This window comes from Pygocentrus nattereri, chromosome 10 (assembly GCF_015220715.1).
Source record: "Pygocentrus nattereri isolate fPygNat1 chromosome 10, fPygNat1.pri, whole genome shotgun sequence".
NCBI lineage: Eukaryota > Metazoa > Chordata > Actinopteri > Characiformes > Serrasalmidae > Pygocentrus > Pygocentrus nattereri.
The window spans coordinates 12,104,008-12,127,883 of record NC_051220.1 but is presented as its reverse complement, the minus strand read 5'-3'; the positions used below and the strand labels follow the sequence as shown (position 1 = coordinate 12,127,883).

The window sequence follows — 23,876 nt, the reverse complement described above, 5'->3', positions numbered from 1 at the left end:
AATAATCTATCAATTACTGAAAGGAATAGTCGATTATTCAGATAACAAATCGTTACAATACAGAATGAGTTATGTAGCTATTAGTTTTTAAATTTCACTTTTGTGCATTTGCTAATTGATAGTGAAGACAAAAATTAATAACTCATTCATAGATTCACTGTTATTATTGCTAATACAAAAGTTAAATTTAAAACCAAGGATGTACAAAGATAAATCTAACAGAACTAATTGTTTTCCATTAAGTAAGTAAATAAAAATCAGTCTAAATTTTGAAACAAATTTTAGAGTGCGTTCTGCTGTCTGTCTACACTTTAGTGCAACTAAATAGTTTCAATAAAGATCTGTTATAGTAGAAAAGAGAACCTGTGCTTTGAAATGGGTCTTACAGCTCAACTTGTAACATGAAATAGGGTGGAATTTAACACCGTCATTAGCAAACTAGCACAACATGGTTTGAGACGCGGCGCATCTTACCAGAGTCATTCATTCAGTGGACCAATGAGCAAAGGTCGGCTTACAGATAGCACAACTGGCGGCCTTTTTTCTGAGTTTAGCTTCACGCTTATAAGGATTTTTAGGCAGCCATCGTGGTGTTGTTAACTCTCGTGTAAGTGGATGTCAAAACATTCCTAGTGAACGTGTGAAAGATGCATAATGATGTAACCAACCAAATGACTACAAAATTAGTTGACGACTAATTTGGCTGTTGATTTCAGTCGACTAAGTCAAATAATCGTTCCACACCTAATGTAAACACGCTGTATGTAACGATACATTAATACTGTGTTTTATTCAATTGTTTAAAATTCTGTGCTGCTTTTGCAATATTTGTGCACAAAAAAACAGAAGCGCAGATAAAACAGTGGGTCATCAGCTTCAGCCGGTCTGGATTTCCAGCAGGTATTTCGGTCAGCCGTGTGTGTGTTTGTCCCTGTAGCCAGCACAGCTACATAAGCTAATCACGGTTCGCAGTGTGAATACAGCAGCAGCTGTAGCAGATTTCAGTGTGGAAGAGGCGCTCAGTTCCTGCTGAAGCATTCACTCCAGTATTTACCACACACACAGCAATATTCAGTTTCTGAAAAGATCAACATCCCTTTTCCCCCCTCACTGCTCCACAAACATTCAAATGCTAATCTCTCTCTCCTCTCTCTCGCTCTCTCTGCAGTATAATTTCGTTGGGAGGATTTTGGGGCCGCGTGGTTTGACGGCGAAGCAGCTTGAGGCGGAGACGGGCTGTAAGATCATGGTGAGGGGAAAGAGCTCCATGAGGGACAAAAAGAAGGTAATGCATCTTCCTCTTGCTCTCAGGCCTCTGTTTTACTTTTGATGGCATCTACAATGTTAATAGAGGCCAAATCCTACATTTCTCATGAAAAAGTCCACTGACGTCTGTGTGCACTACAGTCATTTCTTTCTCTCGCTTAAAGATGGTTTTCAGAGGGTTCTTCAGTAAACAAAATGGTTCTGTGTAGAACAATGAGCTCTTAAAGAATCATGTGCATGATTACAGGGTTCTTTCATTTTGCAGCGGTTCTTCGGGATTCATTGAGAATGTGTTGTATGTGGTTCTATGTTGAATCTTTTTAAAAGGGTTTCTTTATTGCACCAAATAAAGGGTTCTGTTAGAAGCTTGATAGTATCAGGAGAAGAAACCATTTTATGCTCATCATTTTGTATAGAACCTTTCTTTACTAAAGAACCCTTGAAGAACCATCTACATGGTTATTTTCCAACCTCTTATTTCTTATAACTGAACAGTCTGTTTTTGTTACTGCAGCTTTAAGATGTATGTAAATGAGCTCTGCTCCTATTGGCTGACTTGTTTTGTTCCTCTCTTGATAAGGAACACTTTTAAAAGCGTCATTGTGAGTGGGCGGGGCTAAACTGCTGTAGGTGGAAGAGACAGGTGTATGTAAATGTGCAGATTTTCATGACGTCACAAATGAATCCAAAACAGGCCGTTTTTTGATGTTTACGACGTTGCTGCTGTTGATTAACTGGCTCTAAATATAGGTGTAGTAACATAAACTGAGTCTGTTCTGCAGTTTCTCATTACGCTGAATAACTGAAGTTTCTTTTTCTTTTCTTTCTTCGCTTTGTCACTTTTTTCCCTCCTCTTGTCTTTTTCTTTTTATCTTTCTTACCTCTGCCCTTTCTTTTTCCACTTTTTTCCTCGTCTTTCAGTATTTTTTTTTTCGTTTTGTCCTCCTTTGTTCGTCTTTACTTTCTTTTCCTACTCTTTCTTTCTCTTTCACTATTTTCTTCAATTATTTTTCACTTTTCTACTCTCTCCTCTTTTATCTTTCATTCTTTCATATTCTTTCTTTCGTCATCCTTTTTGCTTTTATCTTTTCTTACCTCTGTCTCCTTTTTCTCTTTCCTCTTTTTTCAGCTTTCATTGATATATTTTTCCACATTTATTACTCTGTTCACTTTTTCATTCCCTTTTTTTCATATTCTCTTTCCCCCCATCTTGCTTCGTTCCCCTTTTTTCTTTATTTTCTTGATGTTTTTCCTTCACATTTATCATTTTTTTTATTCTCTTTTTATATTTCTCTCTCTCTCTCTCTCTCTCTCTCTCTCTCTCTCTCTCTGTGTGTGTTGTCACTTGGTGTAATGTCTATGTCCTTTTAACTTGATTACGGTGCGTCACCGCTGCGCTGGTTTCAGATGTCCATAAACAGAACGTTTGCCCTCCTGAGAGGATTTCCCAGCATGCTCTTTGCTCACGGCCGGCCCCTCCTGCTCTTTCGCACTTTTCACGTGTCATCACTTTGCCTCAATGGATGAGGGGTGACCTTGTACAGAGAGAGTGCGGGGAGGGGACATGTCTGCGGCTGTTACAGAGGAGTTACACTGCTGCCAGGTTCCACTGTAGACGTTCTCTTTAAAGGGAATGTTTGGTTAAAGCTGCAGCTTTGCTGTAGATTTAAAGCTGACGTCTCCCTATGATGTAAGTGTGACCGAGCCAGGACTTAACAGACTGACGCAAAAAACTTTTGTTTGCTAGAAGCTGTACAGACTTCGCATTTTACCTGTGGCTAATTCAGCCCAGGGTATTGTTAGTACAGATGGACGGCTCAGTGTTTTTGGGTTCAGATCACCTTTCAGCACAATCAGCCAGTACCAATTGAAGGCATTCAGTTTTTTAGCTCTTGTCCACCTTGTACTCTCTTTAACCTATGTTTTTATATCTACGTTTGCTGTTCTGTAAGCTTTTGTGCTCTGCACTCTCAGAAATAAAGGTGGCAAACTGTCACAGTGCTGGAACCCTCAGGAGTCCATCTCAGTACCTTTAGTCAGGGAACATAACTGTGCCTTAATCCACTGAAATGATACGTTCTAAGTTGTACTGACTCCACACACCCTGTCTCGTCTCCAGGCTTTTTATTTTATTGTTCTGTTTTTAAACATTAGGTTATGAAAAAAATACTAATGTACTTTTCACCTGGACAAACTTATTTAAGGTTCACAATTGGACCTTAAAACCACTGTTGTACATTTGAGGAACATTTATATTGTTTGTACTTTGATGTACCTTTAAGGCATAAAGTTAAAAAAAATGGCCACATAGAAATGGTCACTTTTTTATGCGTAAGACAACAAACATTGGACTTTGAGCTCAGAGGAAAAATTACATTTTGAAAAAAAGGATGTAGTAACACAAATTATCAGAGAAATAAATCAAAGTAAATGTCGTTTCACCTCTGTTAGCAGCTTATATTTGAGCTCTGCCTCAGCTGCTCGGGGTAGCCTCAGATCAGTTTGTGTAACACATACAAAAAAAACTATCTGCAGTTTTCTCAGCCTCCTTTCTCTACTGTGGGAGGTTTTAGAACACTTAGCATGTTCTAAAACGCTCCCTGCTGGATGTCACACTCAGAGGCATTGTGTAGAACGTGCTTGTGCGCGCACACACACACACACACACACACACACACACACACACACACACACACACACACACACACACACTTCCACAACATTACCCGACTCTTAGGATTGATGGCACACGTTTAAATTAAACACGTTTGTGTGGTTTTGTTTAGAGCTGAATGATCATGCAAATATGTAATTGTATGTAATTTTTTTTATTGCAGTTAATAAAAATAATAAATTGAGCTCTGTGCTTTTTCTTTTACCACCCAGAAGACCAGCATGTCTGTTTTTCGAAAGACTTAAATGCTCAGTGTTGTGTTCCAGACTGTCAGTCCATCAGCTCTGCATTATTACATTAAATTTCCACACTTAAATCATTGAATAATGTAAGACGTAATTATACTTGCAGCTCTTGTAACAAGAAAATTACTTTGTCAAACTGCAGATTCAGTATTCAGTAGTTTTAGGCATTCATAATTTTTCAGCCTCGCTTTATCCCTCAGAACCAAACAGTTTTTGTTTCTGTGCCTTAAAGTAATGCAGAATGTCAAATTGAGTTTTATTTTATTTATTTATTTCTGAAATTGACATGGGGCAGGGCTCAACTGCAATAGGTTGAGTGGGTGGGGCTAAACTACCGTACGCTTTATGGGTGGGGCTAAACTGCCGTAGGCTGAATGGGTGGGGCTAAACTGCTGTAGGCTGCTCAAGCTGTTGTGACCGCTGTCACTGTGGGCCTGTCTGAAGGTGACCCACGTGCTCGCTGATAGACAGGCGGCCCAGTGGTTGGTCAGCTTCTGATGGGTCAGGAGACAGGAGGTGACTCTTGATTGTCCGACAGATAGGAAGCGCTTACGCTAAATTGTGAATTTGCTGACTGGCTGAGAATCATGGGAAGGCTTCACTTAGTGAGCTTTAACATTGCTGAAATGAAGGTGCGTGTGATGTTCAGAGAGAGAGATTGTTTGTTTGAATATGATTCTTTAGCAAGTTATTCAGACCTTAGATTTCCCCAAATGATTCAATTTGGGGCGATTCAGAATCAGTTCTGAAGATGCACTGAATACCCAAACAGAACTGTAGGAGAGTGCATAGTATAACTAGTATAAAAAGGTAAATACATACAATTTAAGAGAAATATAGTCTCTTTATCTTTTATTGGTATTTACTTATACTTTATTATTTACTTTTAAAAGTGACCTTTATTTCATTTTAAACCCTCAGAAGTGTCTACCTTATTCAGTATTATTATAATTTATTTTAATTGATTCTAATGGTAGCAGAATATTGCAAAGCAGCTTGAAGTGCTTTACAACTGAACAAACACAAAAGCAAAAACAGAAAAAAACTAATGTAAAATGTTAAAGAATGAGGTGAAATAAAACAAAATTAATGACAGCAGTGTTTTAGTTAATAACTAGGATTAAAAGACACTTTCAAATGATTGTTGATAATATGAACCTGAAAGCAAAAAAGGAACAAAATTAGAAAATGACAAAAGTAAAATGTCAGGCAATTATTATTAGCATATATTAGCAGTTATTGTCAAATATTATTCCTGTTAGATATAATTTTATTATTATTATTATTATTATTATTATTATTATTATTATTTATAGCAAATTAATTCCTGTTCTCAGATTGATGTAGTTGATTCGTCATGGTCAGATCGAGACATCACAATTGCAGCCCTAATAAGCAGCACCATGGCAACGGTATCTGCGGCGATGAGGGCGGATGGGTCTCGCTCTGCGCGTTAGGAAGCGTGTCAGGTGCAGCTTCCCTGCCGAGACCCACAATGCACTGCTTACAATTACACCTCAATTAGCATGCTCATTCCACAAACGAGTGATCATCTGAACACATCGAGGGGGGGTGGGGCGGAGCAAGGAAAGAAATGTAAAAGGAAAGCAAGTGAGAAGGTGGGAAGGAAGAAAGGAGATGGAGGAGTGAGCAAAGGAGGGGAGAAAGGAACAAGGAAAAAAGAAGAAAAGAGGAAACAATTAGATGTAGAAAAGGAGGAGTTGAGAGAAGAATTGATGAAAGAGAAGATGGGAAGAAAGAAAACACATGAGGAAGAAAGAAAAATAAGGGGGAGAGAGGAGAGGATAGGCCAAGAGAAGAAGAGAAAAGGAGGAGACAAAGAGAGAAAAGGAAAGGAGAAGATAAGGAAAAAAAGAGCAAAGGGGATGAATGAGAGATGAAAGGATGGACGAAAAAGTGAAGGTTTTCAGGAAAGGATGGGGGGGAAGCAAGGAAAGAAATGTAAGAGGAAAGCAAGTGAGAAGGTAGGAAGGAAGAAAGGAGATGGAGGACTGAGCAAAGGAGGGGAGAAAGATGGAAAAAGAGGAAACAATTAGATGGAAAAAAGGAGGAGTGAGAAGAATTGATGAAAGAGAAAATGGGAAGAAAGAAAAATAAGGGAGAGGAGAGGATAGGCCGAGAGAAGAAGAGAAAAGGAGGGAACGAAGAGAGAAAAGGAAAGGAGAAGGAAAGAGTGCAAAGGGGAATGAATGGTGGGAAAGAAGAAAGAGGAAGAGAGGAGAAACAGACAAGGAAGAAGGAGCAGAGGTGAAGGAATGAGAGAAATGGAACTAGACAGTTATGCCCCAGATAAAGAAATGCATATGAATGTTGCTTATGAAGCTCAGTAGGAGAATGTAAAATATGTATTATCATGCGAATTATTCATCGCTACATCGGTTTTTTGTATAATCCTGCCAGCCCTAATGTTAAGTTTATGAATGGATGCATTTTAGCGCTATTTCATATTTATATGCATGTTTTTATTTTTATTTTTTGTGCCTTCTGTAGATTTCAGCACTGGACTGTCGGGTCAGGTTCTCAAACAGCAGGCTGCGACAGAGTAGTTGTAGCTGTGCGTGTAGGACAGTGTGTGTGTTTAGTTTGCTGTGGTACCAAGTCTGATTCCACACAGAGTACCTACTCAGAATGAAGTAACTGTTAGTGTAACAGGGTAGTGAACCTTAACTGTTAAATCATTAAATCTATCTGATATTGAATGAAGTGAATTAGTGAGCTCTGCTTCAATAGAGATCTCTAAGTAGCGCTGCAGTGGAGAAGTGTGGGTTTTGTTTCCCGTCAGTAAAGCGCTTCTGTACAGCTGTATGTAAAGTAGTTTTCATAGTTTTAATCCTCATCTGTCTCCTTCAGCAGCAGCACAGCTAGAGCAGGAATCACATCTGAGGCTAACTCATCCAAGGATCTCACGCTTCCAGTTTTCCGTCTTGTTGCAGTCTTCTGATTGGCTGGTCGGGCTGTAGCTGAATGTCCTCTAAAGCCAGACAGAAACTGATTTTAGAAATCTTGTTCTTGGGTGACTCACAGACCATCTTGTTCAGACAAACCTTTGATTTTTATATATCACACTGTACGAAAACACTCTACGGATGCTGCGTCAACGGTCCATCAATAAAGCTGACTCATTTAAAACGATCCGAGCAGCGCTGCTAACACTAAGCGCTGAAGCTAAAAGCTGGCAGTGATGTTCACAGTAGGACAGGATGTCTCTACAGCCTGATTTTCACAAAAAAATCACTGTTGCCAAGGAGGAATGTTTAAAGTGACTGACTGAGTCAGTAACTCCTCACTGTGTGAGCAGATCCTGCTTCACTGCCAACTTGAGTCATTCTTTTATTGTTCATTAGTGAGGCAGCTACACTCAGCTTTCATCACATGGTATTCGATGTTGGTATCTGTTAGTTTTTAAGGAGTAAATGAGCGCTTTAGTTCAGTTGCACATAGGGCTGGGCAGTATGACCGTTTACCATGATAACGATAAATATGTCACAGTGCAACACAATCTTTTTCTGACTATATTCTCTATATCGTCACTACTTGTAGACAATGACCAACTGCATGTTTAATTATAAAGAGAGCAAAATGAATCCTCTTTAACTGGATTTAGTGACAAATACTAAGCAAAAATTATTGTATTCACAGCATTTCATAGTATATTTAAAAATAATACTATACCCCCCCCCACCCCCCCCCCAACCCCCCCCAAGCGACCCTGACGGAGAAGCGGCTTGGAAAATGGATGGATGGACTATACCCCCCCCCCCCCCCCCCTCTGTTCCCGCTGATCAGATGATATTTTTTCTGTCCCCCCCCTTTTGTTTTTTTGAGTGTCTCCTTGCCCCCTGGAACAGAGTTACAAGGTTTGGTGGATGAAATCTTCTCTAAGAAACCCTCAAATAAAAAGAACATTACTTCATTAACATGCTGCTAGCGGTGCTCTGTAGGAGACCATGCCTGTCTGCAGTGATGGTAGAGGAGGATAAAGTTCAGCAGCCTCACTGCTGGGCTTTAGTTACATTTAGGGCTTCAAGTATTTATCACACACCCCTAATTCTTCAGTGCTATGAAGCTAAAGTCGCCATTTGCCAGCTTCTTGTTTGAAATTGGAGCAGCAGTTACATTCAAATTTTAACAGTAAAATTGTTACATTTTTGGGTTTCTTTGGTCATTTGTTCAGCTATCATGCTGGTTTTCACACTTTGGGCTGTGTCTCTGAGAAATCTCCATCTGGTGGGCCATATAGCCTGAACACTTCTCCCTACCCCTCTACCTCAACAAGAATCGGGGCACCCTACCCCTAGACACTAACGCTCAGAATGAGGGCTAAGGGCTAAGTGGTAGGGGCGAGGGGTGAAATAGGCTTGGGCCCCAATAGATGCATGAATTTTTTCATATTCACGGCACGTTCAGAGTTTGTTCATTCATGTAAAAAGTGAAATGTTGAATTATTCTTTGCATTGTAAATTTGTATATCATCTAGAATCCAAAGTTGTTTACCATCCAAATGCAATTTAAAAGTGAGAGAATTTGGTATTTCTCAGTTTCCGTCACCACTCGAACACAGCATATCTCTGTGTTGTGCTCTGAATTTCCACTATGTGGTTCTGCTGAGCAGCTCGACAGTGCAGATTCTGTGTATGAATGGTCGTCGTGTGCAAGCAGTAGAGTCTCTGACACGTGACTCTGGGTGGAAAAATGGGAGGCGTCTCTTGATGGAGCAGTTTCATAGCGAGAGAGAACATGAACGCCTGAAAAGCCACTCTGAGCAAAAGTAATGTCTCTCTAGTTCCCCCCCTCTAGTTCTCTCTTCACCCCCGATGTTCCAGACGTCATCATACGGGAGTTAGGAGGACCTTGCTCGCCCTTCGTAGGCAGAGAGGAAAAACCTGAAGCGTTCAGCAGTTCAGGGTTCAGAAGAGTAGACTGTCTCACAGTGCTGTAACAGAAGACCAGGTCCAATCATAGAAAAAGAGAGAGAGAAAGAGTGGTGTCACTCACTCCGTATGAGCCGACCTTTCTGTCAGACCCCTCAGAAAGATCTGTTGTAAGTGTGTGGAAGAGAACGGCAAACCAGAGGCCTCAGCGCTCAGACAGCTGTATTTTATTCTCTTTCACTGCAGAGTGGGAGCATTTAAAAAAAGGAAAAGGAGTGAAAAATCCATTCCTCCTTTCAGCGTGCAGTTTATTCCAGCAGCTCCTGAATGGCAAGGCGAGTGAATTGGGCGCTGAGAGGCAGGCGTGGGTAATTGTTGGTTTCTGAATGGAGCTGGTGCTGACGGGCTCCCACTGTCTGACTGCTGCTCTTCTGAGCAGCCACGGACGCTCTAGAGCTGCTAATGGCTCTCTTTGGAGCCCATTGTATAAGTCGGGTTGACGCAGAGGTTATTCACACCTGCCTCCTGCCCTTCTGAATCGCTCTGTTATAAGAGAACACAATATGCACTCGGGGGGCCGATTGTAGACATTTGTAACCATCAGACCACTTCAGGTTGATGGAATCTTTCAGGGCTCTGAATGAAACTCTTGGAACCAGAGAATCCTTTATAGTACAAAATATAACTCTTGGGAACTAGAGAAACCTTTTGTCACTTCAAACAGAACTCTCAAGACTTGGAATTCTTTGTAGTTCCACAAAAGACCTCTTGTGGATTACAGTGTGTTACAGTGCCAAATGGAAATCTTCAGAATTTTATGGTCTTGTGGTAATTTCAGAAAGCTCTTTGGGAATTGGATCATTCACTACAAATCCTTTTTGGAACTGGGAATCTTTTGCAGCTCTATGGTATCAAGAGAAGCTGTTACACTTCTAAATGAAATTCCTTGGACTTTGGAAATTGGAAATTTTACAAATGGAATCTGGGAAACTGTTAAACCTGAAGTAAAATTTTGTTGTTTGATTTGGAAGTATTCTTTGGTAATCTGAAAATCTGTATCAGAATGTGTCATTCATAATAGGTCTCGGGAAGCAGAGAAATGTTCATTGTTCCAAGGAGAGCTCTTGGGAGCAAGAGTGTAGACCTATAAGTACTTTATAGTTCTAAATAAAGATCTAGTTCTTGGGCTTTAGAAACTGTTAATTCCAACTGTTCCAAATGGACCTCTTGGAAATTTGAGTCTCCTCTGTAGTCCCAAAAAGAACTATTTGGAATCTTAGAATCATTTATAAGACCCATTAAAATTCTCCATTGCTTTTAGATCCACTGTATTCTATTTGGAACTCCAAGGAATTCCAAGCAATTTTCTGTAACCTGTTCCAAAGGGTTCTGTATTCCTGTGAACAGCCACACTCATCCTCCTACAAAAGTCCTGGACTGTGCGGATCTGTGCCCTGACGTCTGCGGGGAGTCTGAAGGCCTGATTTAGCGCGGTGCGTCTGCGATTTAGGCCTGTTGTTTTTTGACGTTTTAATTGCCACGGGGGTGCAGAACGTGTTCTCCAGCGCTGTCATCCGGAAAAAGCAGAGCCACCCTCGTTTTGCCCTGCGCCTACACCTCACTGCTGACTGCAATACATCCAGCCTGTCAGCCGGCGCAATAAAATGTGTCACTCTTTCTCCTGCTTGCTCTCTCACTCGCACGCTCACGCTGTCTCTCACACTGACTCAAAAGCATGATGTCGTGTAAGACAATCACATTCTACAAGTGTGTCACAACCACTCACGTCTCTTTCTCGCTCTCTCTCTCTTTCCTTTTTTTTTCCTCCCCTCCAGGAGGAGCAGAACAGAGGGAAGCCCAACTGGGAGCACCTGAACGAGGATCTTCACGTGTTGATCACAGTGGAGGACACACAGGCGCGAGCCGAGATCAAAATGAGGAGAGCTGTGGAGGAGGTGAAGAAGCTGCTGGTGCCGGCGGTGAGTTTGTCTCTACTCTCTGCTAAAGTTGCGTTTTGGCCACAAACCGGATGTCCCAGCGTTTTCAGTGGAGCTACAGTGTAAAATCAGGCCTTTGCCTTATTAGGTCAGCTTTTCAAGAGACCAGTTTGGAAGCTAGGGCTGGGCAATATGACAGTATATATTGTTATGGTGATAAATTATATCAGAATAAGATACAGTATGCATTTCTGATCATGCTGTGTATATTGTCCGGACTCTGACCAACCAGCATGTTTCATTATAAAGAGAGCAAAATTAGTCACGTTTAGCTAGATTTAGTGCCAAATACTGAATAAAAATGATTTTGATTATATTTTTAAAAATGTGGCTTTTTTCTGTTCCAACTGATCAGATGTCTTAAAAAATATTGTGCGATTCAATAATTTTGACATATTGCCCAGCTCTACTGGAAGCAGTGGAATAAATGGATGTTGATGTACGCTAGCAGCTAACCACTGATATGATCAAAGCTCTCTTGATCGTTTTTGGTGAACAGAAGAAAATCATGGTGATGTACACAGCCATAATAATAATAATAATAATAATAATACATTTTATTTATATAGCACACTTTTCATGACCATGTCAACTCAAGATGCTTTAAAGAAAAACAAATCAAAATCCATAAAAAACACCTGAAAGCAAAAGTCTTCAGATTCTTTTTAAAAGATCCAGAGTTTCTAAAACAAAGCAAAATTAATTTGTGAAAACGGGCCTAAAAAGGAACGTGAGGTGGCAGGTGTTGAACACATCACTTTTTGGGTATTTGTATTGTTTTATTACGGAAAATCTTGTATCCCGTTTTTGTTGGTTCACTTTTTGCGCTGTGTTAAAATGTATCGTGATGTCATTTTTGCCATCACCGACACCAAGTCCTCTATTTAAGTTTACATTTATATTAAATTTAGATGTACAGTGTCTGTTATCTTAATTGACAATGATTGACATCATTGCAATTCTCAATCTGTGACCATATTATATGTTAGTCTTAAGATCTGATGGGCCAAGATGAGATTAACAGATTCATATAACAGAAGCAAATCTGATCTTAATTTAGGAACCTTATCTTACAGAATCTTATCTCCAGTAAGGAAACCCACTCGATTTAACTTGACAATTGACTGTCATGTATGTTTCCTAGCAACCAACCATACACACACACACACACACACACACACACACACACACACACACACACACACACACATACACACACACACATATACACACACACACACACGAAATGTAAACGTAATCAAACTAATGTTAAAAATGTGAGTTACAGCTGCCATTACTAATGTAAAAAAGGTCAAACAGAACTAGTGTGATGAACTGTATGTAGTGAATACTGTGAGAGCGCCCACTGCTGTTTATCAAAGGGTAACCGCTCCCCAGTTTCAGTCTCCATTTCCCAAATGCTTTAGCCGAGCGTGCTCACATTATTCCTCCTAATAAACAGACACACGTTCAGCTCTGTCTCCTCATTATTCACCACCATCACTGTAATATTTCAACATTAATACATGAAGGTAATAAGAGGAACGGTGGAGATCGAGTCTGCAGCGTCTGAGATTTTTAAAACGCAGAGTTAAAAAAGAAAAACATCTCACAGTGAAAGCAGCATTTTACAGTATAAATAGATGTAGCTCATTTTGCTGGTAGTGAAATTTGCTGCCTGACACAGCTGCCTAAAAAAAACAATAGAAATGGATGCTTAAACAGAAGTGAGGACACTGTTGGGGTTTATCCTAAAGTTTGCACAGTATTTAGGAGGTTTAATCTAGTTAGGATGTTTGTGTAATAGTGTCTGTAATAGCTACTGTCCAAAATTCAGTCAGAAGTTGTCATGGAGGCTATACTGATTTCAGAGTAAAACAGCCTCAGGTCCTTCAACTGGACTATGCTAGTCAGTCTGAAAGTGTTCCGTGTCCGGTGTGTTAGTATTGTAAGGTTTCCACATTGCAAGTGTGTTTTGTTAGCGTAGCTCCGTGTGTCTGTCCGAGTCTGGCAGCACCAAGCAAGGGAACAGTTGGTGGTTGGGGAATTTGGCCCGGCACAAAGCTGGAGCTGTGAGAACACTCTGGAGGGACGCTGCAGTGCATATGGACCGGATTTAATCTCATCCCAGATCATACCCCCGACTCTCTCCTACGGTTGCATTCTGTGAATTTTATCCGGAGTTCCTGCTAGAGAACAAATGGCGCAGGGCAGCGTGACATTGGCATGTTTCCGTTCGTGTTCCCTTTCCTCTCTCTCTCTCGCGCTCTCTCACGCGCTCTCTCTCTCTCTCTCTGCCCCATGTGTGTGTTGTGGGGGGTTATAGCGCCGCTCTACCTGTGGTGAGCAGAAGGACAGGCAGGTGTGTCGTGCTGATTGCCTGTAGTGCAGTGTGGTGACTCGTCTGACCTCCTGAAACTGAGCCAGAGCCGCAAACACATGCCTTAACGCCTTTTATCCTTTTTATTTTAAATTGCTTTTAATGATAAACACGTCCTGTATTTACAATAAATACCACATTATTTCACTAAAATTTCCCCTCACACACAAATCGGCATCACTGAAAAAAGAGAAGAAAACGAATGTAGTTTCTTTTTTCTCTTCTTTCCTGTCTGTCCTCTCTCTCCCTCGTTCTAATGCTGCCTTCCATCTCTTTATTCTCTTTTCATGAAGTCTCACTTTCATTCTATTTTCTCTTCTTTCAAGCTTCTTTCGCTACTTTCTCTTCTCTCCTTGTCTTTCTCTGTTCTTTTTCTGTTGTCTCATTCGTCCTCTTTTTCTTGCTTTCTTTTCTCTCTTCATCTTCCTGCTTTCTCTCTCTCTCTGATTCTCATGTTGCTCTCCATTTCTCTTATTTCTCTCTTTCTCTTATTTTTTATTTCTCTCTGTTTCTCCTTTTTCTCTCTGTTCTGTTCTTATTTCTGTAACATTCTCTATTTCGCTCCATTTCTATTATTTCTGTCTTTCCTCCGTTTCATGTTTTCTTTTACTTTTCTCTCTCTCTCTCTCTCTCTCTCTCTCTCTCTCTCTCTCTCTCTCTCTCTCTCTCTCTCTCTCTCTCTCTCTCTCTCTGTGTGTGTGTGTGTGTGTGTGTGTGTGTGTGTGTGTGTGTGTGTGTGTGTGTGTGTGTGTGTGTGTGTGTGTGTGTGTGTGTGTGTGTGTGTAAGTGAGTGGTGGTGTAAATTTACCTGTCTCCTCTTATTTAGACGTTAATCCTCAATAAAATGCTTGTCTTTCTTTTGTTGTTTTTCTGAGTGAGTGAGTGCTTTAATCCCTGCAACACACACGCACACAGGCAGGCATGTGTGTGTTCAGATCTGTGGTGGGCGAGTGATGAGTAAAGAAATACTGTCATTCTCTCCACTTTTTTTTTTGTTGTTGAGATTTTATTCACTCTGGAGATCAAAGTTAAGCTCTTGGTTCTCTGAGGCACTAAAGAGGGTCACATGGCACAGTAGAATACACACACACACACACACACACACACACACACACACACACACACACTGTCCTGCTGGGATTTGCCTGGCGAGCTGCTGTTCCCACTTGCTGATGACTCCTCTGTTTTTTAGACAGTGTATGAGGCTAAACGCTCCATATGGAATCGGGCATTCTCAGCTTCACTAACAGAACCCAGTGCGCTTACGATACACCTGTTTCCAGGTTTGATAGAATTCTGAGGTCAAGACTCATTTCAATTTGACTTTTTTTTTTTTTCTGCTAAATAGATTCTCTGTTGTACAGAGCTGTGGTTGTTCTACAGGTTGGTTTGGCTCAGACACACTCTTTAAAAAGATGGTTCTCCAAGGGTTCTTTAGCAAAGACACTTCGGTATAGGTCCATGAACACTCAAAGAACTATTTGCATGCTTAAATGCTTCTCTGCGTAGTAAAATTGTTCTTCAGATTGAATGGCAGTGTGTTGGGTATATAGTCCTACACAGAGCCTTTTTGTAAAGGGTTCTGTATAGCACAGAAAAGGGTTATTCTATGTTATATAAACTTATCATGACCATAGAAGAACTCACAGCTGATCAGGGGCCAGGAATTATGACGCTGCTGCAGTTATGAGCCCATGATAGGCAGGGCCGCCACTGCTAACTTGCTACCAGCCTACAGCTTAAGGCTTCCAAGTGGAACTCGCAGCCACAGTTCCACATTACACTCATAGATCTTCGTAAAAATGCATGTTCTCTGTATGACTGCATTCAAGGAACCGTAGTGCCCATATAGTGATTGGTCCAGACAAATACACGTACTGTCACACTGCTAGTAATGATATAATCATGACAGTCTTTATTCCTTAGCGACTGTGGATATCGGACACAGCGCAGAGCTGAACACGACTCACAGCTGAACACGAGACGCAGCTCTGGACTTGTTTTTCAGACAAATGTCCTGCAGGCTCAGCGCTAACAGTGTTTACAGAACGTAAAATTGTTAATGTTATGATGTGTTTCTGCAGGTAATTGCTCATCACCCCGCGCGTCCGTGTCCGTCCGTCCGTCCGAGTGGGCGCTGATGTCCTTTATCACGGCGGCGCAAATGTAATTAAAGCTCGGCAGGGTGATCTTTCTGCCTCCACTCCGTTAATGAACGGCATCTTTTCCTCGTTTAGATGCATGAAATCGCCTTTATTAAATATCTGTCCAAAGCAAAAGGGTCACAGCATGGATACAGGTTCACATCAGTTTATATCTGTGAGCATGTGTGCAGCTCTGAGACAACCTTTTTATGGATTTTTCCTTGCAAGCAGCGGATTAATGTTGTAGTCTGTAATCCTCTGTTTTTTATGACTGAACTTCATTTACTATTGTTTTTGTTTGTCCATAAACTTGACATACAAGTAAACAGATGAAAACCAGTGTTATGATGACCTCAACAGAATAAGTAGGCCTATCTTTGCAGAGCGAAGAGGAATAAAGCGCTTGTTTAATTTGCGACTGATCACACATACATATTTGTACCCCCCCAGGAATTGATTGACAAAATGTTACATCACAATCTAAAAATATACACACATTACCATAGCAAAGCCCCAGCAACACCCAAGTGACCACCTGGGCACTGTAACGACAGCCTAGCAGCACCTTAACAGCCATCTGGGATACCACAGAAAAAACCTAGCAGTAGCCTAGCATCCACCTGGGAGCCTAGCATCCACCAAGCAACATTTTAGCCACCACCTGGGACACTGTAGCAACACCTTAGCAACCACCTGTTTTACCGTAGCAACATTTTAGCAATCACCTGGGTTACCATACACCTTAATCAAGCATTCATGTGGCACACTGTAGCAACACCTAGGCAGTCACCTGGGACACCATAGCAACAGCTTAGCAAACAGCTACCCAGGACACCATAGCGATTCAAACCAAATAATGTCAAAGAAAAAAGTTTTTGATTCTTTTTAATGCAAACTCTGAAAGTGCTGGAAACAGTAAGCTCAGTTGAACACTGTAAACCTAAAGCAGTAATGGTGCAAAAGAGTGTGCGCTGGTTGGAGAGGCTCTTCAGAGAGATGAGTATGGAGCTCTGAGAGGATCCAGAGATTCAGCCTCTGAACTCCTCACCTCACTGAGAGGCACACAGGGACAGAGAAATCAATCAGAAACTGAAGAGAAATGGAGTTGGAGAAAACCAGCACAGAGAAAGACAAAAGAGAAACAAAGCAACAGAGAAAGAGAAAAATGGTTGAGAGAGAGAAAGAGAGAGGAAAAGAGTTGGAAAAAGGGAAACGGAGGGACAGAGAGGAAAAGTGAGGGGAAACGGAGGGACAGATAAAGTTTGTACAACAGAGATGGTGGGATGCAGGTAAAGTGAGAGAGAAACAGTAAGAGCTGTAGGAAGAAAGAAAAGGATAAAGAACATGTAGCCGACTGATGCAGCATGCAGCAGAGGGATAGCGATAGAGCATGCACCAGGGATAAGCAGGGAGTGTTGGAGAAGGAAAGAAAGCAAATGATGGAGAAATGAGCGATTAAAGAGATGGAGCATGCAACAAAGAAGAGAAACTAAGATCATGAGCAGAAGGATAGAGAGATGGATCACAAGAGAGGTAGAGTAATAGAATGATGGAGAAAGCATGGAGTGTAAGGATGGAGAGATGGTGCATGGCTCAGGGATAGAGAGCATGTAGCAGAGGAATAGAGAAACGGATAAAGTGAGGATGGAGTGAAGCGATAAAGAGAGATGGAGCAAAAAATGGTGGGATAAACAGGAAGAGTTAGAGAAGGAGGGAAAGCAGATGATGGAAGGATAGAGAGAGGAGAGTGATAAAACATTGGGGTGGGCGAGTGAGATATAGTGTCACACGGGGAGAGAGAGAGCTGCATTTTTAGGTGCATTGTGTTTCTCCTGCTGATTTTTCTCCCCCAACATACTCGCTCTCCTGCCACCCACATCCAACCTCCTTATCCCACAATGCCGTTCTGCTGTCACGCATGGTCCCAAACACCCTGCGGCAGACACACACACACACACACACACACACACACACACACACTCCTGTTGCGGAAGGCTAGCGGGCAGCGGGGAGTGTGTGTGTGTTACGGAGCTGATGAATCATGCTGCAGTGTCGCATGAAGCATCCCTCATCACCACACAGGGGATGGAGAGAATTAAAGAGGGAAACGGGTGCAGAGAGAGAGAGGGATGACTGGGTGAAAGGAGGGATGGAGGTAAAGAGGAGGATGAGATAGAGGGAAGTTAGACTGGCTGGAGTCACAAGCCCCCCTTCGTTTATTCACTTTGTCAAAACGGCCAGTAAGAGTTTTTCTTTTTCAGCATCAGGAAACAAAAACGGAAGCCTTAACTATTGATATCTTCCTTTGTATTCAGTCTGTCCGTTATTGCGGTTATTAGAGCTTCCACTAGCTTTTTGGTGTTAAGTTTTAAAAATTCCTGCATAATTGAGCGTTTGAGATGTAAACAGTGATTCAGGGTGATTTAGTGAGAAATGGTTCAGAGCTTTACATTGGTGGTGATAGGAACCAGGGGTCGCCATGACTACAACCCAAATAGACATTTTATTTACAATCCAAAACAACCAGTTAAACTGCACGTTTTCTGAGTTTTTTTATGGAATGTTGATCATGGAAAATGGAGGAAAACCTGAAGTTTTCTCCACCATGAATGGATTATAAGGACTTAACCTTATCAAAAATGAGTGTTTACATGCACTTAAAAATCTGATAACTGCAGAAAACCAGATGTCAATAATCCAATTAACACATTTATATACTTTTGGGTAATCAGGTAATGGGGAAACTCCAGGTCTACATGAGCCAGGCAGTGATCTGATTTCTGCTTTGCAACCATCACACCACTTAACTCATAATACAAACATACATCTAGAAGATGAAGAATATTTAAATATTTAAATTTTCGCACATAAGCAGACTGAGAAATCCGAAAGAAATCAGAGTAAGAGTTTACATGCATGGAGAAATCTGATTACTGAGCTAAATTCCAGCCCCTTTATCGGATTTCTTAATCATATTTTTAGACCTTACTCAGAATGAGTGTGTAAACAGTGTGCTATTTACACGACCACTTGAATAATCAAAGGTAGCTGCAGAAATCTGATTATGATCGGATTATTGAGTGCATGTAAATGTGAGGAAGATTTTAGAGGTGGATGCCTGGTTCCTATCTCCATCACTGTGAACAATTCTGTCTCTAGAATGGAGCATTTCACACCAAACCACTCTGGATGACAGTTTACATTTTAACCTGTTAATTATATTGAACAATTGAGAATTTGTCTTTTGTTACTGTTTGCATTCATGCTCCTGGAGTGTCCTTGCTCTGCCTTGACCTCCAGGAAGCCCTTCGCTGGAGTTAATTTCGGTAGGTTATCAGCTCTGCGTGGGGTCGTGACTTTTATTGATGGTGCTAATTGTGGAATCATCTTCCCTGTGGCTTAGCTGCTCCGTCTTCTGAAGTCTAAATGAGGCTGAGTTGAGCTGAGCGCAGAGTTTTATGATGTGGAAGATCTAAGAACGTTTTAGGACAGTGGAAGAGATGTAACCCTGCTTTAAAGACTGGCTGTTGGAACGAGTCGATTCTGAGCCAGAATTGCACACGCTCACTCCTTTCCTCGCGGTTGTGTTTCTCCCAAGTCGTCGGCCCAAGCGCTCGATCAGGACCATCGATTATAAGTCTCCGGTTGCCCTATCTCTTCAGGTATCTCTGCTCTTTACTGGACCAGCAGAAAACCTGTCCAAATGAAGCGCTCGCCCTGAAGATAACGCCATCGTTCTGTCCTGTGAGGGCAGACGGGAGAGACAGGGTGGCTCTTTCTGTGGCTGAAGAAAGGAAATATCACTGATTTCCTCTGTCTGTTTATAGACATCCATGTCATACTCGTCTGTGTGTGGGTTTTCAGACTTTTTTTTTTTCTTCATGCTGTCTGTCATTGTCACTTATTCTTAGTCTTCCATACTGAACTTAAGGAGCTATAATGTCTAGTAATTGATAATGTTGTCTGATATAATGACATGGCGGGTTTTTTTTAAATCACACCCTTCATACACTGTCATTCAAAGTGCTTTGCAAATCAGAAAATAGTTGTTTAAAAAAAGTAAATGAGAGTAGACATAACAATTATAACAAAAGATTAAAAAGAGTAAGTAAAATTCAAATTAGAAATCAAATTAGGATAATTAAAAAGTAAAAAGTTTGATTGGGATAAAATGTCAGTTATATTAAACTGACTTAAATAGTTTGTTTCAATGCTTAATTGACTGTTTTTGTTGTTGTAACTAAGTTAAATGTCTAGGTTGTGCCAAATTGCATGGAAATGAGTTGATCTGTTACTCTCAAGGCAGTAGTGACTTGAATTTGAATTGCAGTTGAAAAAGAATTGCCGTTATGCTGGATAATGCTACTATTTTAACAAATTCAGAGCACGTTTTTCAAAGACTCTGGTCAGCTTAATTTTTACAATATTCTAAAAATAAGTCATCAAAGGCAGTGAAGCACTTTTGTTCTGCTGTGGTTGTTGCTTAGTGACTTCAGTGACAACTGTTAAGGTAGATTTTAGTTATGGCTATTAATGCGTTAAGTTCCTGTTATAAAGGCAGAGGAGATGGTTCACTGGTTGAGATATGAATGGGAGCTTAAAACTCTGTTAGAGCTGTATTACATAAATATAAATATAAAGATAATAAAAATAAATAAATAAAAAGCGCCCGTCTGCTTGCAGGTAAAGGTGCAAGGACGATAACTGAACCTGCAGAATTATTCATGTATTTGTCTCTCTGCATTCGAGTAGGTCGGCATGAGTGAAAACTGCCCAGAGGCGTCACCATTGCAGTCGCCGATTGGGCAAATCTTACTTTAAGAACTTTACCTCTGCTCAGAATGCAAACAGCTGCTGCCTTCATGAGACATGTGGCTTCTATACATTCCTGTGATTGACATGCATGGCCTTGTTTTCATGAGTTATAGCGCCCCTTAGCAGCAAATGGAATTCCACCAATTTTTGCATAATGAAGTGATTAAGATGTAAACTGAGCCGTTCAAAGTGGTTTGGTGCAGAACGCTTCGTTACAGAGAAACTTACGGAGTCCGAATTGTTCACAGTAGTGGTGATAGGAACCAGACGTACACCTCCTAAAAGCTCCCTCGCCAAAAGTTGTTATATGAAATGTTTTGGCCTTAAACTCTATTCATGGTGGAGGGATACATGCAGAGGCAAAATAGTCCCCAAAGAAAGCTATTTTCACTGGTGGTTCTGGGTAGTGAGTAAAATGTCTATATTTGTGTTGTAGTCATGGCGACCCCTGGTTCCTATCACCGCCACTGTAAAGAAATCTGAACCATTTCACACCAGACCACTCTGAGTGACTGTTTACATCTTACATACTGAATTATATGCTATAAGAAGGGACTGTGGGATTCTTTTTTGAATGTACAAAAGTCGTGTGGACTATTTGTATTGGTCCGCAATGTTTTCGTCAGACCCTGACGCATAACCCCCTTCTCCTCTGATCGTGTTGGAGAGGGACAGTGGAATCTGTGCTGTTCAATTTCCTCTGCTTGTCTCAAGATGGTGCCCGATTTTAGAGGATTGAGTGAATAAGCCTCGGGAAAAAGGCCACTGCATGTTGTGATTACACTCAAGGCCCAGACAGCATGATGCTGTAATCTCCTCTCGATACGGCGGCAGGACGGAAGGCTTCCCAGCCGCTCCGAAACGCAGCCAAAGGGCTGCTGGTGTCCAATCTCAGCTCGCTGCTAATTGAATCCAGGCGTTTATATGCCGACTGTGTCTGAGCTGGGTAAGGGAGTTGGGAGGAGGGAAAAAAAAGTGCTAGGATCCCTTCCAGCATGGTAATTAGCTTCTCAAACATGTTAAAACCTGACAAATTGGTTTTCTCTTTAGGGATGTTGAGGCCTGGAGTTCTTTATTTCCGCCCTCCTTCTCTGCCGCTCCAAATGAAAAGAGGAATCAAAGTGTTTCCGTGATGGCCAGTATGATCTTTAGCTTAGAGCCTGAAAAAAAGCTAACAGTATTATTAGTCTGGCTCAGACATCACTTCTCATATTTGGCGACTTCTGATAAATTTTGGCCTGTGCTTTAGTTCTTCCTCTAATTTCAGTGCCCTCTGCTTTCTTAAGGCTACCTTAATGTTAAATCTTGCATGCTTGAATCTCTCGTGACAACAAGGTCCACAAGGCCTTCAAAGAACAGCATGTTAATAAATAAATTAAATTGGGATTCAATGTTTTTTTTTACGCCCTCATAATCTAAGAATGCGGCACCTAGAACTCAAATACACAGCACAGGGGACTTGAAGCTTGGGTTATGCCAGTCACAAGTAGGGTACCAGTACCTAACAGTACTTTACTATGAATGTGGTTTCAGTTATAGAAATATGCCCAAACTTTGGAGCATAAATCACTCCTATTTCTATCCAGAACGGTCCAAAAAACCTCCAGCCTGTCGCAGTCTGTCACCCGGGCATAGCTGTTTACTGTAAATAGCATGATGGTAAGGAATGTAACCAGTGGCTGTGTTTATTCATGCTAGTTATAAAGCTAAGTTAACATCAACATGATGGAGAAATTGTGTTTTTTTTCCTTTTTCCAAAATGGAGATGTCATCCATGAAGTTGTCACGGCCTTGCAGTCACTTTCGTTGTCCATAAAGTCTTGAATGTCTGATTCTTGCTGCAGGCTTTCTGCTAATGTTACTTGCAGCTGCTGTTGGTACTTGGAACCTACTTGGTTTTAGATACATTTTTGAATTTGACTGGGTGTTTCCTCTGGTTAAATGTGTTGCCATGGCTAGCTTTGCCATTTTACATGACAGATGCAGCAGAGAATGTTGTCTGCATCAAGTGTAACCACACTTGAGTCTGCTTTCCGGTCTCCACTAACCTGACCGTGAGTTGGGCTTCAATCAAAATTTGGCACTCATTAGTTTAACATGAACATTTTGGTACCAGCGTAATTGGGTCAGTATCCTGTTCTGGTCACAGTGTCCTGTGATTTGTTTCTGTTGAAGTGGCCCATGTGGGTTGGTATTTATGAAAACAAAAAAAGGTTAAATTTAAGCTAGCTGTAATCAATTCTGATCAGGTTTATCATGACTGTCTCGTCTGAATCCAACTAAAAGTGCTGGAGTTGCTGTGTTCGAGTTCAGTCCTTAATTTCAGGCCAGATTAAAGATGGTTTTTCTCTGAGAGATAGAATCAGGAGTGTGGAGTCGACAAGGTCGATTGTATTCAAGGTGACATTGTTTGCTTTCCCTTGGGAAGTGTGCGTGAAATGTTGGCGTAGTCATGTGTGATGATTGACTCAGTGGTTGGGTTGATCTGTAAGGTCAGCGCTAATCCCTGCTAAAGTTAATCTGAGTCCGCCAGTTGCTCTGGTGCCTCCAGCAGAAAGGTGTTCAAGCACGTCGGCTATAAATTCCTTCGATGATGGACGCGCACCAGCCGTTAACAATGAGGCTTATCCCTGGAGTCCTGCTCTCTTCTCTCCTCCTCCTACTTGGCACCGGAATACCAGGAGACTTCGCAAATCAGGAGCCCTGCACCTTCCCCACCTCATTAAAGAATCTAGGCCACTACGAGTCCATTCCGTTAAACTCTGCTAATTAAAGCGCAGCGTCACGGGAGTTTTCTGGGCTAGCGCCGTGTCACATTGCTACATCAGCAGTCTTGACAGTGTGGCAAAGCTGTAGCGAAGCCTACGAGTTTCTCTAATTCATGCAGGAATATGCTTTCTTTTGCAGCGCTTTGTCATGAAGTTTGTGCAAATGACGTTAATGTTTGTTTACCCTCCATTCTTCTTCATATGAAGTGCTGTGGTGGGATTGCGGACCCCCCAGAGCCGTACAGAAGTGGAAGCATGTGTGGGTGTGCATAGTAGTAGCATAACCGAGCGCTCGGAGCGCTTCTCTTTCTTCCTGCCTTTCTCCCTGTTTTTCTTTTTCCTCTCGTAACGTATTGTTTCAGCTGCTTGCGCTCGAAGGCAGCGAGTCAGCCGGCTTCTCCCTGGATCCTTCTCAAACTGTCGGGGAGCTTGAAAGGCCAGGAAGAGCTGTGGGGCGAGGGAAAGGAGGGTAGAATGAGAAGAATAAAAAGAGAACTGCCGCCCCCACAGAAGCTCGCGGCGGCTCTCGTGAAAGGGGGGCTGTCCTTGACCTCAGCGAAGTGACTGAGTAGAAAAGGGCCTTGAGCTGCTTCCCCAATTTTACTCACTACAAGGTCCTGGCCTTTTGCTTTCCTCTATACAATGTATAGTCATTGATATAGCTCTACTAGGACTGCACGGAGTCTCATTCAGAG

General features: G+C 41.5%; 1 protein-coding gene across 4 annotated transcripts in view; it reads left to right on the top strand.

The window, feature by feature from the left end:
• qkia (QKI, KH domain containing, RNA binding a) overlaps positions 1 to 23,876 on the top strand; it is a 111,468-nt gene that overhangs the window by 53,343 nt on the left and 34,249 nt on the right. For all 4 annotated transcript variants that reach the window (XM_017685991.2, XM_017685993.2, XM_017685994.2 and 1 more), the window contains exons 3-4: positions 1,169 to 1,285; positions 10,913 to 11,056. In XM_017685991.2, the coding sequence (XP_017541480.1) occupies positions 1,169 to 1,285; positions 10,913 to 11,056 (261 nt within the window). The remainder of the gene's footprint in view (positions 1 to 1,168; positions 1,286 to 10,912; positions 11,057 to 23,876) is intronic.